The sequence below is a fragment of the Haliotis cracherodii genome, unplaced genomic scaffold, assembly GCF_022045235.1.
Source record: "Haliotis cracherodii isolate W230 unplaced genomic scaffold, xgHalCrac1.p SCAF_8, whole genome shotgun sequence".
Taxonomy (NCBI): Eukaryota; Metazoa; Mollusca; class Gastropoda; order Lepetellida; family Haliotidae; genus Haliotis; species Haliotis cracherodii.
Genome location: NW_027266341.1, coordinates 11,577,755 through 11,596,178, shown reverse-complemented (window position 1 = coordinate 11,596,178; position 18,424 = coordinate 11,577,755). Strand labels below are relative to the sequence as shown.

Sequence of the window (18,424 nt, the reverse complement as noted above, 5' to 3'; positions counted from 1 at the left end):
TTGACGTGATTTGTGAGAGGGAAGTGTCAAGTCAGCTGTTTCCAATAGATGTAGCTGGGGAAGGTAGATAAATGCAATGCCCAAACAATTGCATCCGAAAGTTAGAGCGAAATGACAATCGGTATTGGGAGAAAAGGTACAGATAATCGACGAGAAAATTGTGAGAACATGCGGGAAAGACCAAATTCAAACCCTCCTGTTCATAAAATGGAGTTATCTGGCATTGCCACGGTCGGATTCTATTCAGGGAGTCATCATTATTTAAGTACGGGTAAATATTTTAAAAGCGTGTACTTTTTCCTAATTTAACACCCTTAAAGAGGCTGTACGTAATGTTGATATCTCATATAAGAAACAAACGAGTCGTGGTCGTTGTTTATCGTACAATAAACAACTCCCACTCGCGGTTTGTTTCTTAATTACATGGCCATATACACTGACATTATACCTCATGTTTATCAGTTGACAAAAGCGACATAAGCCGTACCATCATCATAAGTACCAAAAGTAGCGCCAACTGCACGATTCCGACATCACCAGGAGCATAACAAATGATGACACTGGGTGCTCGCAAAAAGGCGAGCTCATCCCGATCCACTAGTGGCACGCGCCATAAACACATGCAAAGGCAAGCAAATTGTTCACCCGAAAAGGCAAGGAAACACGGTACAAGTCAAAATAGAGAATTGCAGAAGACATCATTTTTGTCATTGATACGTCAACCGGAAGTTTACACACCACACTAGCATCATGATGTAGACACTTCCTGACGACTGATCACTGCCCAAACACAATGCAATGAGTGTCTTCAGAATCTCAACAGAAACAATGTAACACAGTTACATCATTGTCCAACAACAAAATACACTGCCATATAACACAATCACCACAAAACATGTGCTAGTTTAAGATATTCATAAGTAAATGGTCGTTTGTGATCCTTTCGTAGACTGCAAGTGACAGTCAAATACATTCTTGTGAAGTTCTTAACAGACATTTCTCTGTTACTGCAGAGCATTTTAAATATACATACGCTCATGTCATCTCTCTTTTCGAAGAACTAGTTGTTTCAGGGATGCAGTTGGTCGTTGTATGTCTGTCAGTGTAAATAAGAAGACACATGTACCAAATGAAATTGTATGTACATCCTTCGAGGTACAGAATAGGGATATAAAAAATGTAAGAACACCTTAAAGATTCATACACAAAGTGAAAATAAAATTCTTATTATCCATTTTCATTTTGTTGCTGTGATAATCACCTTATTTTGTATTAATCAGGGTAATAGAACGCAAGTCATCAGATGAATTTATTTTTGGTCTCAATCTTGCCTTTAATTCCGAATGTATGTAGGCCAAGAAAAGTCATATTGTGGAGCTTGGTGCAAGGCCTATTATCTGATGGGTTTTTATATTGGGTTTATTCTAGGGATAAAAATATCCTAACTTTTTTTTCCAATGATTTGTGGACAGACTGCACATTGGTCTTGAAAGTTGTTTTGAAACCTAATGGTGCTCAAGATATCCAGAAGTACTCTGCCAAACGAGTATGCAGTTCAGTAACCTGGGTATGTTCTCGACAGGGTAGGTTCTCGACAGGAAAACGCCCCAAACTGTATCCGTTGATACAGGACATAAACAAATAAAGGTGTGAAATAAGACAGGTCAGGTAGGTACTACTTTCAGTGTTTACAAATCATGGCGTCGCCCTTGTCAATCGGCGATCGAGTCAGAATTAACCATCTTGAATCTGGAGAAACTACTAGGATAATTGTTTTCATTATCAAAGCAATAGCCTAAGATACTGGAGATTAGTGTCTAACTGGGCAACTTGGTAACTTGGCAACTTTGGAGATATAAATCGTGAAACAATTCAGCGAGGTCACTAGCCTGGCGGAATCAGTTTCCATATCTGTGTTTGTAGACCTCTGCCGCTTGGGGCCTTTTCCCAATTTAAAAAAGTTGGATTCGGCTGAAATATGTCCGAATTATTGCCTTGTTTCATTTAGTCGCTGTGTGTACATCTGACTTTGCACTTTGTAAAGTTGTGATAAGACAGGCATGCTCCAAACAAACTCTAAACAGTCTCATAGACCAGGATTAGAGTGGCTTCTCAAGGGGCAGTTACTCCAGAGGGCGGGCGGACCGATGGATTGCGGCGAAAGACAAGTAAGTAGTAAGTATCCTGTATTAGGAATAAACATGGTATTAAGCGAGCCTGATAACTTCTATGTAAATTTATGGATACAGTTCAAAGTGTATTCAATGTGCCCCATGAATTGGTTTCAAAGTTACATTTTATGCGGTTAAGATTGTAACAGCCATTTCCAGCTGCCTATGAGGATTGGGATATGGAACAGAAGTTAATCCAACGTAGGGCCGACGTTACTCTGCCAACGTTTCCCAAACGGTTTGTCAACGTTTTACAGCAAACCTTTCGGCCGACGTTGAACATTGGGCCGATGTCTCAGTGCTAGCTGAGGAGATACATGTGACATAACATATGTGTCGTTAACATTAGCAACAAATATATTGTCGCAGATATTAAAAGCCTCCTGTTACATTTTTAGAAATAAAACAGAGACATAATTGTAACGGTTGTATAAGAATTAAAACGGAGTACCGTGGGGTGATGTTGTGTATATCTGTCCGAGAAAGTAAATCAATTCATCAGACAGCATATGGGATGTAGGAAATGATTTACTGATTGCTGTTCAAACTTACTCTTTAATTTGATATATCCTTATGTCGAATACTTACATAGTGAGAAGAGAATATTGTTCAAGTATGTTTGGGTCATTTATCTCAAATTAACGTTTGGTTACAAAGGAAATCAAAACATTCACTCATGTTAGATTTATATCATGCAAGGATATCTGTTCTTCTTGTCTTTCAGGTTCCTGTGCACTACCGAAAGGTCGGGAATTTGTTGCAGCATTTCCTGAGATGTATTACCAAGGTTTTTTCCCTGAAATCAGCTTCGTGATTCTGTCTGACGTCAATACAACCGTGCACATTGAAAGCAAAGGCTTTAACATCTCTGAGGATGTGGACGTCCAGGCAATGGTTGAACACAGATACAGCTCGGATTCTCTTTTCTACTATAAGGCAAATCTTGAAGTAACAGATATGACATTCTCTGTATCCTCTGGAACGGATATTACCCTTTTCTGCTACAATGCCATGGTTCACAGAGGAGATGGTTACGTTGCTTTGCCAATTATTGATTTAGCTACCAAATATATCGTTGTTACACATATCGACAATCACACATCTAACATAGCTGATATTAATTTACCATATACTGGGCAATCACATACAGTTTTACTCATCGTCGCTACCGAGGATGCTACCCAGGTTGACGTCAGCTTAAACATAAAAGGACCACTAATGGCTGGTGGGTGTGGCGGCGGGACATTTTTCAATGGGGAAACAAGAACATTTACACTCAACAAATATCAGATTGTAGGCGCCTACTGTTCCGAGGATATCACTGGTACACTGGTTACCAGTGATAAACCTGTGGCAGTACTTAGTGGACATAATACGAAGAGATTCTCGGGCAGCAGTAATCTCCTATTAGAAATGTTGCTGCCAGTGAAATCGTTTGGACGAAGTTTCGTTCTGCCCGAGCCACCGACCATTACTGGCGGAGCTGTATACAGAGTTGTAGGATCTGAGGCCACCACCACAGTTCGCTCTCCGAGTGGCATGTCATTTTCACTTGGTGAAGGAGAGTATCTAGATATTGATGTTAACTCTACCACAGGGTCATTGTACATTGAAGCTGACAGACCAGTCAGTGTTGTTCAGTTCACACAGAAACTAGCATCAATGGCGATCGTTCCACCAACGAGCTTATTTGCTGGTGACTATGACATTTCAAAACCGGTTTTCAACCCTACTTATGACCTGCATAGTGGGTACCTTACAGTTATTGTCCCAACAGATAAGGTTATTGGATTACGTCCACAGATATTTCCACAATTCACGGTAATAAAAGGCAGCTGCTTCTCTGTGGCTTCAGTGGAGCTTAGGACAGGGTTCTACAGACTTCTTCACGTGGACGGTGTCCCATTTGGAGGGATGATGTACCTCAAACCGAATTGGGGCAATAGCGGTATTTTCACTCACCCTATTGGGTACAACCTCACAGATGACACAGGCAAGTATTCAGGAATTACCACGTCCTCTCTATCCATCTTGACTGCACTCTGGGATGTCTTCATATAATAAAGAGGCATTGTATCCTCGCGATGGCCTGTATATTTCGACCAGAATACTATGACAACATAACGCATACATCCATCTGTTGATTCTTGTATTTCTATCCCTATTACAAGAGAAAAATAATATAATTTTACAATAACAACATGATATGGTCAAAATCTGTTCCAGTATTATTCAATGACAACTTTGTCATGGCCGTAACAGTGGTTTATTGCTTACAAAACGTTTCATTCTTTAGTGTGATTTGACCCTTCCGAATGGTTATCAACATCTGAGGCGCACGTTTGGTCCAAATAATAAGCAATTGTTTGGAATAACGTTGACGAAAATAAAAGAGTACATCATGGTGTAGAATTGCAGACAAACTACTTCTAATTTCAAAACGTCTAATGAAGCTGGGCACAGCCATGTATAATTTCAAAGTAAACACATATGGACTTAAGATGTATTGTCACACAAAAGGTTCACCATGCTACTTCCTTCTTTTTTTCACAATAGTTAAACTCGGCTGTTCATCTTCTGGGATTTGCTCTGATGGTACACCATATCCTTGCTCTTGCAGTAAAGGGTACTTTGAATACCAGTGCGATGACTGTAAGTGGTATCAGCAGTTGAACATTATTCTTTGCTTGTGCTATTCATTAAGGTTAAACACAACGGATAGTACAACGTTTTAACTTTAATCATTATGTTCTACGGACAAAAATAATGTAACTGATGAAAGTGGTAGTGAATGTTTAATGACAATAAATCTGTGTAATTTCGGGCGTGTAGGTCAATATCTAATGTGTCCACCATGTTGAGCTATACTCGATTGATTGGTTTGTTGTTTAAAGCCCCACTCAGCAATACTACACCTACATGACGGCGGTCTGTAAATAATCGAGTCTGGACCAGACAATCCAGTGGTTAATATCATGAGCATCAATCCACGCAATTGGGATTAATGACGTGCATCTACCAAGTCAGCAAGCCTGACCACACGATCCCGTTAGTCGCCTTTTACGACAAGCATAGTCGCATGGGTTGCTGAAGACCTATTCTACCCCGGAATCTTCACGGGTCGAGAGCTATACTCGACGACACCTTGATCGCATACTAGTGATTAACTGGCGTATGACTTCCCCGGTATTGCCCGCCATTCCGCTTGAAGAGGTACCCCATGCTGGGCCATGTTGGAGGGTGCTGGGTCTCTGGCATACTCTCAAAGCCGTATGCCTTCTCGTCGGAGATAATCGGTGAAGATCTAGGCATGATGTGGTCTGGTAGAGCCATCTTGCAGTCCCAGATTTCTGCCGATACTCCCAGCGAACAACGACATGACGCAAGTTTTCATCACCATATCGCTGGCCAGTCAAATGTTCATTAGCCGCTACGTAGCTAACAACGATTCCTGCCCTCTGTGAATCGGAGGCAAAAAATGCATTCGCCTGTAAACATTGTGTAACGCCACAGGCGCACAGCCCGTCCCTGGTGTTGCTTAGCCCACCCTAATCTGTGCCGCGCGCCTGTGGTAAGCTGTTCTAAGGGTCACACCCTTCACAGGACGCCTTGATTTCAGGCGGGCTGCTCAGAGTCGGTTTTTAGTAATAATTGTTGAAATTCACCTTTCTGTAATTGTACGGAATTCTCTATTGAGAACACAAACAGATTTGAATTTATTGTGTAGTGCAATAAATATAATGAGATAATATCCTCTAGGTGTCGTATTTTGAGCCTGCCACATCTAGGCCTCATTGTAACCCAATCCCTTAGACGGTACTGATCCCACAGTCGAGGAATTACTGTTCGATTTGACACACATTCGGATATTGACGTCACCCCTCTATTGTGCCAAAATTTCGTATTTTGTCTGTTCATTGTATCGGAGGCATTTAAGCGTGTGCTTTATAGCTCAATTGCATAAGGGATTGTGAGTTTCCCTTTTAGCGCACACACTTTGGCTTCTGTGTGTACCTGCATCACGTGCTGTGAACTACCATTGTAATTAGATGCTGCGTTCAGATGCAACGCAACTACATTCCAATCATTAGTTCCCTTATTTTGGTCGGTAGTATATACAAATGACATCAGTCAAGATATTGCGACGTCATATCAAAACAAACTATGCATGGTTTATATGGTGTGTGAATTCTGATGTGCATCATACATCTGCAACACGGTGATTTAGCTCGTCTGATGTTATATACTGCACCTTTGCAATCAGCGTCTGCCGGCTGCAACAATGACCCCTGTCACTACAGCAGCGGCTGTGAGGACCTGGGCAGCACGTACATATGTGACTGTGTGAATGGATCGGGAGGAGCTCACTGTGAGATTGGTAAATATGGTTTCACATGCCTCGGAATTGATAGGACTTATTTTTAGTGTTTAAGTTTACCTTTACTTCTTTTCAATGATCCGTTCATGTAGTTTTCACCACTGGTTTGCCTTTTACACCTTGTGGAGTCTGTTTCGACATATAATCGTGATTGAATATTCTGCGTTTCATTTTTATAGTGATGTACTCTGGACGTCCAGTTGCTCAAATGTCAACAGTGAAACTTTAAATGGAGATATCACATCTGATGAAGTTATGATAGCAGTAAGAGAACTAAAGAGAAATAAAGCACCCGGTATTGATTTTATAGAAAATTAATTGAATGCATCCAATTCATAATTTGATTGTATGCAGATGATGCTGTATTATTTGATGAATCACCAGAAGGTTTACAGAAAGCCTTAGACACTTTTAATGAATATTGTGAAGATAAAACTCTAGATATTGTCGACACGTATACGTATTTAGGAATTGTACTTCACAGGAATAGAAAACTAGTATCAAATCTGAAGTCCCTCAGTGATAATGCATTGAAAGTAATGTTTTGTCTGATAAAAAAAAATCAAGAAATTTAAATTTACCTTATCAGCTTTTGATACAATGGTATTACCAATACTAACTTATGGTTCAGAAATCTGAGGCTTTGACAATTTAGAAATTATAGAAAGAATACATCTCAAATTCCTCAGACTTATCACAGGATTAAGAAATTCAACTCCTCTTTAAATAATATATGGCGAATTAGGTAGGCTGCCATTAAGAATAATGATTTGTAAACGAATGATATCTTTCTGGCACAAATTAACATATCAAACTGGTGTGTATAAACTTTCAAAGCTGTTATATCAATATGTGTCAATTAATAGGAACAAGACTATTGCATCAACAAATCCCTGGGTTAGAAGTGTTATGGATATACTAGACAGTATTGGATTATCTTATGTATTTAACAATCCGTCAATTTGCACAACAAAGTGGCTCGTGTCAGAAGTAGAGCAAATACTTAAAGATCTTTTTTTCAGAAATGGAGAAGTGACGTTAATTCTAGTTCTAGGGAAATATATTAAAAACATTTAAAGGACACTCCGGTTCTCAATAAATATCTATCTACTATTGTCAAAACGAATATCAATTCAAATACTACGATTTCGAACCTGTAATCATAGTTTACCTAATGAGACTGGCCGATGGAAAAATATTCCAAAGGGAAATAGAACATGTAAATTATGTAATTCTCAATTTATTGCTGATGAATTTCATTACTTATTCAGATGTATTTTTTTAAAAGAGAGAGGCAAACATTTCTCTCATGATATTATACTGAATGGCCAAATATTATAAAATTTGTAAAACTCTTATCAACAACAAACACACAGGATCTAAAGAATTTATCGAGATTTATTGTAAAAAGGCCAATTAGTTTTAAAAATACTAGGTAATCACATGTTGTTATTAACTGCCATCTTGTCTGCTTTGTGTGTGTGTGTGTCTGTGTGTGTGTATATGTATGTATGTGTATATATATATATATATATATATATATATATGAGTCAGTGTGTGTGCGAATATGTATGTATGTATGTGTGTATATATATATACAGTCGACATTCGAGTATAATTCGGATATAGAAAAGGTCGCATGGAACCACATTATGCAGCCAGTAAGTATTATATACCTTTTATATATATATATATAAAAGGTATATAATACTTACTGGCTGCATATATATATAAAAGGTATATAATACTTACTGGCTGCATAATGTGGTTCCATGCGACCTTTTCTATATCCGAATTATACTCGAATGTCGACTGTAATCAGAGTGTGGTGATGATGCAGCCTCACTAAAGTCACTCCTCTTCTTTCATCCAGACATTCACAACCATTGTGAGAACAACACGTGCGTAAATGGCACGTGTGTGGATGAAATTGGGGCGTTCACCTGTAACTGCACAGATGGCTTTACTGGGGAGTACTGTGAAATTAGTAAGTACTGTACCAGTAATGGCATAACCATTCACATATTTAGTCAATACGATTTTTGTTTCGAATTGATACGTTTAAGGTTGTTGTATATTATATGTCATATCAGGGCTCGATTTAGCTATATATAACTTGAACCAGTGCAACCTTATATTGGAAAATGCATTTATGTCTGCATGCACCAAGTGCACGTAAAACGAATCGAAGGTTTGCCTGACTACCCTTACCTGTCCACACAACAACGATCTTTGAACACATTCAATACCTCTGTGGTTTATTTGCAATACTATATGTACATCACTAATTGCCGTGTTATGTGTTACCCATGCATCTATGTTTCATCTTGGATACATTTATGGGACCAGGGTGAAGCATGGTTATGTCAGGTGCAACAGGTTTTCATGTCAACATGCACCTGGAGCAAGTGAAATCAAGTTCCTTAAGTTGAGCTCTGCATATCTGTTGTTCAAATGTGTTACGTGTCGAGTCCTCAACTGAAACATGTTAACCCAGAAATCTGTACCTAAACGAATTTAGTGTCAAATAAAAAATACATCCAACAAATGGTGTAAAATCAACAAATATATTACAGAATTCACCAGGTTTATGTGATCTTCACACGAAAGCTGGTCTTGATGTAATGTAATGTGTGAGGGATGATCTAGCCACGCCTTCGTTGACGAGTCAGGATCAGACAATCCAGTGATTGATATCATGAGCATCGATCTATGCAATTGTGATATGATGACATGCATCAACCAAGTCACTGAGTCTGACCACCCGATCTCGATCTTACGACAAGCCTGGGTGGCAACATTTGTAAAAGAAATTAAATTGTCAGAGAAAAGCTACTTTTTGTACTTCAGTTGCAAAGTCTAATGTTCTTTGCACTACTTTTTATGCTGTTTACCTTTACCTGATAGAACTGGTTATTGACATATTTTCATTATTTTCTATTTTCTTTGTCAGACATAAACGAATGTGCACATGGTCCTTGTGTTCACGGGACCTGCATGGATGGAATTAACAACTACACATGCATCTGTGAACCCGGATACACAGACCTGGATTGTTCTACGGGTGACACATATGTTGATTCGATTTTATGGCAAATGATTTCAAATTCAGTAACAAGTAAGCTTGAAGAAATATTAAAGTTTTGTTCATAAATGAATGATATTGTCATCGTACACATACATATTCCTTTCAGACATTGATGATTGTGCCACCGGACCTTGCCAAAACAGGGGCATTTGTCACGACTTCGTCAATTATTTCAACTGCTCGTGTACCCCTGGATTCATCGGATTACTGTGTGAAACAGGTATTTCTCATTATGTTTACTTTATAAATCGCATAGCACCTTTAGCACCGAGAAATAATGTGTTAGAGTAGATGTGATGATTAATTGCCAAATGCACCACAATACAGCTGTCCAATGTACCATTTATCCTTACAGATCAATATGACATGGACGTAGTTTTTTTGGACGATGCATTGAAGATGCATCTTATCTACCTCCTCAGATATTGTGGTATTAACATACGACAACAATTACACAACTATATAATTTACGACTTTTATACCCTCCAAATAAAGTAGGGGATCATGAAGTGTTATCATCGGTCCTCAGAAGAAGGAGTAGCTTTGCAATATGACTACCGGTTTCGGATATTCACTTTTGACTTTCTGGATAAGCATGGACGTGTCTGGGGGCGTTCTAACGAATGTCAAGCAAATATCAATGTAAGGTAACAGCAGATTTGTGGGTAGGTCTGTAATAATATGGCGGTGGGATCACTGTGACTGCTCGAACCCCACGGCATATTGTCCAAGGAAGGGTCACTGGTGAGTATTGCCGTGACATCATACTGGCGCAATTACTTGGGCCGTTGCACGTCATGCTGGTCCACGTTTTGTCTTTTACGTGTACGTATCGCAACTGACAAACATCAAACATCACCAGAATTCAGTGGCCAGCCATGTGTCCTGACCTTTTCCCCGTAGTGTACGTTTGGGATATAATCTGGAGATGTCAAAGGCCAAACTGGAACAGGCGCTGCAAGAGTAGTGGACAAGATTCCCTCAAATTGTCATCGTGAGATTCATTCGGACCGTGCCACGCTGTGTAAACGAATGTTTGACCAAGCGTGTGGGCATGACCCATTATTGATCATGTCATTTTAAGCGTTCATTGTTTAGTACCAACCCCAACAGGTTCTGTGGACTGTCATGTTACAACTAGTCCCTCATTTTTTTATCCATCCATTACCATCACTCGATACGATTATTTCTGTAATCATCCGGGGGGGTTCCAATATCACCTTCTTTTTGGCAGAGTATACATAAATGCCTTGTATATTATTGATAACGTATATTGCTAATATTTTTTAATGTTCACATCATTGGCTGCCATGTTATAGTGTTTCTATTTTTGATTGCTTTAGACATAGACGAGTGTTCCAGTAACCCGTGCGTGAATGGCACCTGCAGTGACCAGCCCAACATGTACAAGTGTATCTGCACCCCTGGATATGAAGGGGTCAACTGTGATGAAGGTATGTCTGTTTTACATCATTAAATCACCTCTGTTTAACTCATTATCGCAACATGCTCTGATGAATAAATTATTTCTTGACAACGTTAAACCTGTCAATCCATGATGTATAAAGAGCATACATCATATTCATATATACTTTGTTTCAATTGTAACTGAAGAAGCATTTAATTATGCAAATGAAATTTGGTACACGTCAATGTTGAGACGGGGCTGCGATCTGAAAAGATTGTAAGTAACCTACATGTATATGTTAGGACCAATCTGTGCAACTGCCCAATGCATGCAATGGACAGTGACTCGTATGAGTTTTAAAATCTTATTCACAGAAGTCAAAAGGACAAAGTTATTTTATAAGGATCTATTCACAGAGCTATTTACAAAGATCTGTTCACTGAATCGTTTTCACTCACTGATGCATCAACATTAAATCAAACATTACTATTTATATGGTTTCCTAACTACTGTAAAACACAACTAAAATAAGGCTCGAAAATAATACAAATGTAGACTTATATCTACTGACAAAATTGTATTTCCTGCTTGCACTCACTGGGTAAACGGCCTACCCAATGCACGCAGTGGGCAGTTGAACAGATTGGGTGTAACATAAAATCGTATCATGTATAACTCTATAATAATCTTTGGAAGTCATTTTTGCACATTGATATGTCATATCTGTGATCAGTGTCATCCTCCAGGTCACTGAAACTTGATACATGTCATCTGGGACGGGGCCCCATGTCTTAAAAGGTTGCGCGAGTGACCATATATGTCAACTTACGGTGAAGGTCGTCCCTAAGTATGGTTGCCATTTTAACTGAAATGTTAATTTCTGCAAATATATTTTTATAAGTGTATGCATGTATATCATTTGAAAACTTGGGTAACGACAAGCTTATGTTTATTTGTTTCGGTCCCTGTGACCTACTTTCAATGAGGAGCATATGCTATGTTACGTTGAATTCCACCTGGGGACATCAGATTGGGCGTACACTGAAATTCAAGTTCACTTTCACGATTATGCAGAAAACCGTAATATTTACGCGATTAAGCCAGAGGTGTTGGCTGTAGCAGGATCACATTTGGTACATATCATTTTTAGAGTGGGGCATTGAATTTGTCAGATTTTGAGGGACCTTTACTGAAGGTCAAAGTCACAGGAAAAGTCCGTCGTAAGTTATTTTTGCTTCTTTGTGTACTGAACCGGCAGCTCTATGTGATTGTGTGACATGCATGTAAGAGCTTGCATCTGCAACCACGTTTTAGACGAATAGTCAAGCATATGATTGGCTGAAATTGAGGGTCAAGGTAATTAAACTACAGGTGCATCTAACATTATTATGGAGGTACGAGTACCTAGATGCATGTGACTTTACGTTTCAAAGATGTCTTAGATATTCCAGCATCTGTATGACAAGGGGGTAAATTCAACAGTCCAAAAGCCAACTTTCCCTTTCTGTCGAGCAATATTCGTGGCAACATTGGCTTGATGTGACAAATTGATGTCGGAAGCAATTCCCTATTTTCACCTGTACCATATGCTCCCGCTGTCCTTTTTCAGGTGAACAATTGACTTGCCTCTGCATGTGTGTGTGTGTGATGGGTGACCCCGGTAGGGCAAGATACACTCAACTTTTCGCAAACACCTGGTATCGTCACTATTTGATAGTGAATCATAATAAAACATGCTCATGATATATTCAGAATCGAACAAAGGACTTTTGTCGCTTTTGTGTTTTAGAGATCAACGAGTGTGCAACGAGCCTATGTGTGCACGGCACATGTGTCGACCACGTCAACAACTATACCTGTGTCTGTGAACCTGGATATACAGACTGGAACTGCAGCACAGGTGAGAAGTCCTTTCTTTCTAATTTTGACAAAACTAAATTAATATAATGCCACATATGCCAATAAGAAATATTTATGTCGATATGAGATACATTGATATTTAAAGAAAATATGTTTATGTACTGTTATGAGAACACTTGCAATTTATTGACTGATTCCCATCACACAATTGTTTCTTTATTTTGTTTGTTGTTTAACGCCGCACTCAGCACTATTACTGCTACATGACGGCGGTCTGTAAATAATCGAGCCTGGACCAGACACTCCTGTGATTGACATCATGAGCATCGATCCACGCAGTTAGGATACAATTACATGCATCAACAAAGTCAGCGAGCCTGACCAACCGATCCCCTTAGTCGCCTCTTACGGCAAGCATTGGTTGCTGAAGACCTATTCTCTGTCCGGATCTTCACTTGTCCATCACAAAAGATGATAGTTGGGTCAAGGTTGACTGAAATGCTTTGAAATGCATCTCATCTGTATTAATGACCTACTTCCTTTGAACAGAAATGTACTTATAAGCACAGGTACATATCCAACATCATTCCACCCTATATGTACATGTACTTAAACTTGTGCCCTGTCCGTTTGTTTGTTGAAAATTAAATAGGTTTAAATCCAATCTACATGTAAATGCATTTCGGTTATAAATGTGACTTGTAGATATTGACGAGTGTGCAACAAACCCATGTGTGAACGGTACATGTGTCGACCACGTCAACAACTACACCTGTGACTGTGAACCTGGGTACACAGACAGGAACTGCAGCACAGGTGAGAAGTCTTTTTTCAAGACGTCAAACGTTTCTTGCTAAAACGTATTCATCAGAGTTACAACATTCAAGACCTTAGTAAAGCTTTCAAAGCGTTGTGTGGTAGACATGTGAAGGACATTTCAAAATTAGACGCATCAGTGACAGAATGATGTCGGAAGCAATTTCCTATTTTCACCTGTACCATATGTTCCCGTTGTCCTCTTTCAGGTGAACAATTGACTTGCCTCTGCATGTGTGTGTGTGTGATGGGTGACCCCGGTAGGGCAGCACACACTCAACCTTTCGCGAACACCTGGTATCGTCACTATTTGATAGTGAATCATAATAAAAACACGCTCATGATATATTCAGAATCGAACAAAGGACTTTTGTCGCTTTTGTGTTTTAGAGATCAACGAGTGTGCAACGAGCCTATGTGTGCACGGTACATGTGTCGACCACGTCAACAACTATACCTGTGTCTGTGAACCTGGATATACAGACTGGAACTGCAGCACAGGTGAGAAGTCCTTTCTTTCTAATGTTGACAAAACTAAATTTAGATTATGCCCCATATGAATAAGAAATATTTATGGCGTTATGAAATACATTAATATTTAAAGAAAATATGTTTATGTACTGTTATGAGGACACTTGCAATTTATTGACTGATCCCCATCACACAATTGTTTCCTTATTTTGTTTGTTGTTTAACGCCGCACTCAGCACTATTACTGCTACATGACGGCGGTCTGTAAATGATCGAGCCTGGACCAGACAATTCAGTGATTGACATCATGAGCATCGATCCACGCAATTAGGATACAATTACATGCATCAACCAAGTCAACGAGCCTGACCACCCAACCCTGTTAGTCGTCTTTTACGGCAAGCATGGGTTGCAGAAGACCTATTCTTTGTCCGGATCTTCGCGTGTCCATCACAAAATTGATAGTTGGGTCAAGGTTGACTGAAATGTTTTGAAATGAATCTCATCTGTATTAATGACCTACTGCCTTTGAACAGAAATGTACACATAAACACAGGTACATATCCAACATCATTCCACCCTATATGTACATGTACTTAAACTTGTGCCCTGTCCGTTTGTTTGGAAATTAAATCCAATCTACATAAAAATGCATTTCGGTTATAAATATGACTTGTAGATATTGACGAGTGTGCAACAAACCCATGTGTGAGCGGTACATGTGTCGACCACGTCAACCACTACACATGTGACTGTGAACCCGGGTATACAGACATGAACTGCAGCACAGGTGAGGAGTCTTTTTCAAGACGTCAACCGTTTCTTGCTCAAACTTTGGTTCATCAGAGTTACATCATTCAAGTCCTTAGAAAGGTTTTCAAAAAGTTTTAGGGGAGCCAAGTTGCGGAAATTCCAAATTTGACACATGAGTGACCAAAATGAAGTCCGATGGAATTCCCTATTTTCACTTGTACCACATAATCCCGTGAGGGTTTTTTCAAATGAACTATTGATTTGCGTCTGTGTGACGGTTGCCACCGGTTGCTCATGAAACACTAACCTTTTCGCAAACACCTAGTATCATCACTATTTGATAATGAGATCAGTGATCAAAGAACAGAAACACATGTTTAGCACCAGTTGTTCTGATTAATAAATTCCTGACAATCGTAAGTGTATAACGTGTATGTTCAGCATTTAGGACGACTGTTCCAGCAGATACCAGACGTGTAACTTCCGTCACTAACTGACACGCTGTGATATAATTAAATGCTGCGTTAAGCCCACTTCACCCACTCCCTCCCATTTTCAATATTTCAGACATGGATGAGTGTTTGAGTAACCCGTGTGTGAATGGCAACTGCAGTGATCAGCCCAACATGTACGATTGTACCTGCACACCTGGCTATGATGGGATTAACTGTGACACAGGTGAGATCAATTCTCTGCATGCATTTATGATTCTTAATCCAAATAGCTACGCCGGTATGAGATACCGACGTAGCTATTTGGATTAAGAATCATAAATTGCATATTATGCAGAAAATATAGGTATGATAATGTCCTTCTTATTGCCAAAAGTTAGAAAAACACATTGGGTTGGACTGACCATTCGAAAACGCTATTTCAATTTATTTTTTGTTACATATAATTTGCGTGTGAATGGAGACATCACATGTGAATTTCTACGTTAACCTGGGGTCGAAATTGTGGTATTCTAGCGTTACCACAAACGTGCACATGTTTCCGGACCTCCGGACTTCAAAGGTTGCTTGATCAGAGTTGCAACATTCAATGTATCAGTTAGGTCTTTCGAAGGGTTTCATGGTAGTGTTTCATGGCAGAAGTGTGTGGCGTATCGTTAACAATAAAATGATTTCCGGGTTTCTTCAGGTGAACATTTGACTGAAGTGTCTTTGTGGCGGGTACCGCCGGTGAGTCAGGACAACCTTTTTCGCGGACACCTGGTATTATCACTATTCGATAAACACATAATAAGGATGTAGTCGCAATTGTACAACGGACTCTTATGGAAATGGTTACTGTCGCCGGTATTCGGTTAAACCACGGTGCTTCAGCCTAATGTTGGAGGGATGCCTTGAAGGGAGACATTTTCTTCTTCAGCTAAAACGCCTGAGGGACACAAATCAGTGACGACTGGGCCATTCATGCCCTTTTTGTCTTTACGTTTAAGAATGATACTTTCATATGATAAAAACACATGAAATCGGGGGTGGAGGAGGCACCAGCTGTCCTGAAGGGCGCGGGAATAAATCCTCTAAGGAAGAAATAAAATGGCCATACTTTTATTGTAGACATAGACGACTGTTTGAACGGACCATGTCGAAATGGAGGAACCTGCATCGACTTCACCAACTCATATAATTGTTCCTGTGTGCCTGGCTTTGAGGGCACTGACTGTGAAATAGGTAACATCCAATGCTTTTCGTATGTGTGTAGACGCTCGACTCACTCACCCACTCCTTATGTGATGACACTATGATTTACTGTTTCTGATAGAATTTCGCGGAGCCAACGTTTTAAATGTTTTCTCCCTTGATCTTTCCGTTTCTAGCTATTGATGCCTGTGCAGGGAATCCCTGTCAAAACAGGGGAACATGTACACAGTCATCCGGCGGTTTCACCTGCTCCTGTCCAGCTGGTTTTATGGGGGATACGTGTCAGACAAGTATGGTTGTTGAATGAACACACTTGAAATACACAGGCAACATGGTGTAATGCACCATGATATTATACATAAGAAACACATTTACATCAAATGCTTACCCAGCAAACACACTACGTTTGGTCAACGGTGATGTTAAGGATTGTTAACGTTGCGATAATTTAACGTTTTCACAACCTTTTCCAGTTCAATAAGACATCTCTGCCCAAAGCAGAGTCGAATATCGATCGATGCGTCCATGCAAGCTTCAATGCAGATATCATATAAGTAAACCTGCATTCATTACGACTATAATCAACACTATATGGATTTCCATGAGATCTTGAGACGCCGCACTCAGCAACATTCCAGCTATATGACGGCGGTCTGTAAATATTCGAATCTGGACCAGACAATCCAGTTATTAATATCATGAGCATCGATCCACGCAATTGGGATCAATGACGTGCATCAAACAAGTCAGCGAGCCTGACCACCCGATCACGTTAGTCGCCTCTTACGACAAGGAAATTCGCCTTTTACGGCAAGCATGGGTTGCTGAAGATCTATTCTACCCCGGATCTTCACGGGTCGGGAGTGCTTGTTATGCACAAGAATCATGATATGTTATGGATGTAAAGACGTAATTCCTTCATTTTGATATGATCTGCACCCTGTCACGACCAAAGTAATATGTATTACCTACTCTACTTAATACAAAATACTAAAATTGATACTTTCAGATATTGACGACTGTGCTTCTAACCCTTGTCAAAATGAAGGCACATGTACAGATCGTATCAACGCATTTGAGTGTCTCTGTCCTGCGAACTTTAGTGGCCAACTGTGTAACATCCTGATGGGCTGCACGTGCCCTTGTCGACTGAACAGTAGCATTGACAGCAATGAACTGGCCGCAAAGATAAAATGGCTCAAAGCATTACTAACCGTCGACAAAAGTAAACTGTCCAGTGCAATACGGAAAAAGATCAGCGTTCCAGATGAAAGACCTTCAGCATCTGGAATCGGATTCAGTGGAATATGCTGTCTTGTTACAGCCTTTGGATTCTTCTTGATTATGGACTGTATTAATGTTATACAATTTTTAACAAGACAAAAGGATCCTGGAAAAACTTAACGTGAAGTAAAGACATAAGAGTAGGACATAACGGCAAACGAAATTTGAAGAGAGAGAGATTGTACTTGTGTTGCTGTGATTGATCTTAAAGAATACTCATGGCATTTTATTCTATTTATTTAGTTCGTTCAGAAATATGCCCAAAATAGTTTGTTGGCTGTGATGTATAAAAAGAATCATTCATTTTGTGGAAAATACCCAAACGTCAAAATGTTTGTGTTAATAGTGAAAATTACAATATTGTTTGATGGTGTATAATAAATATATGATTTGTTGAATATAGCTGGGAACGAAAGATTAAGAAAACAACATATAAACATATGCTGCCTCAGTAGAAGACAGTCTACTAACCACTGCGAACATGTGTATCGTCATTCACACACACACTCCTTATCACAAAATGTCACTCCTAAATTCCACCATCAAATA

General features: G+C 39.5%; 1 protein-coding gene across 1 annotated transcript; it reads left to right on the top strand.

Annotated features, from left to right (window-relative positions):
- The first annotated feature begins 1,548 nt into the window (after nucleotides 1-1,548).
- LOC139450798 (fibropellin-1-like) lies at nucleotides 1,549-18,024 on the top strand. The gene is made up of 15 exons (XM_071232639.1): nucleotides 1,549-1,567; nucleotides 2,896-4,164; nucleotides 4,728-4,823; nucleotides 6,436-6,549; nucleotides 8,423-8,536; nucleotides 9,503-9,613; nucleotides 9,744-9,857; nucleotides 10,981-11,091; nucleotides 12,835-12,945; nucleotides 13,611-13,721; nucleotides 14,872-14,982; nucleotides 15,513-15,623; nucleotides 16,508-16,621; nucleotides 16,768-16,881; nucleotides 17,601-18,024. The coding sequence occupies exons 1-15, from the start codon at nucleotides 1,549-1,551 to the stop codon at nucleotides 17,993-17,995; spliced, it is 3,015 nt and encodes a 1,004-aa protein (XP_071088740.1). The 3' UTR covers nucleotides 17,996-18,024.
- The last annotated feature ends 400 nt before the right edge of the window (nucleotides 18,025-18,424 follow it).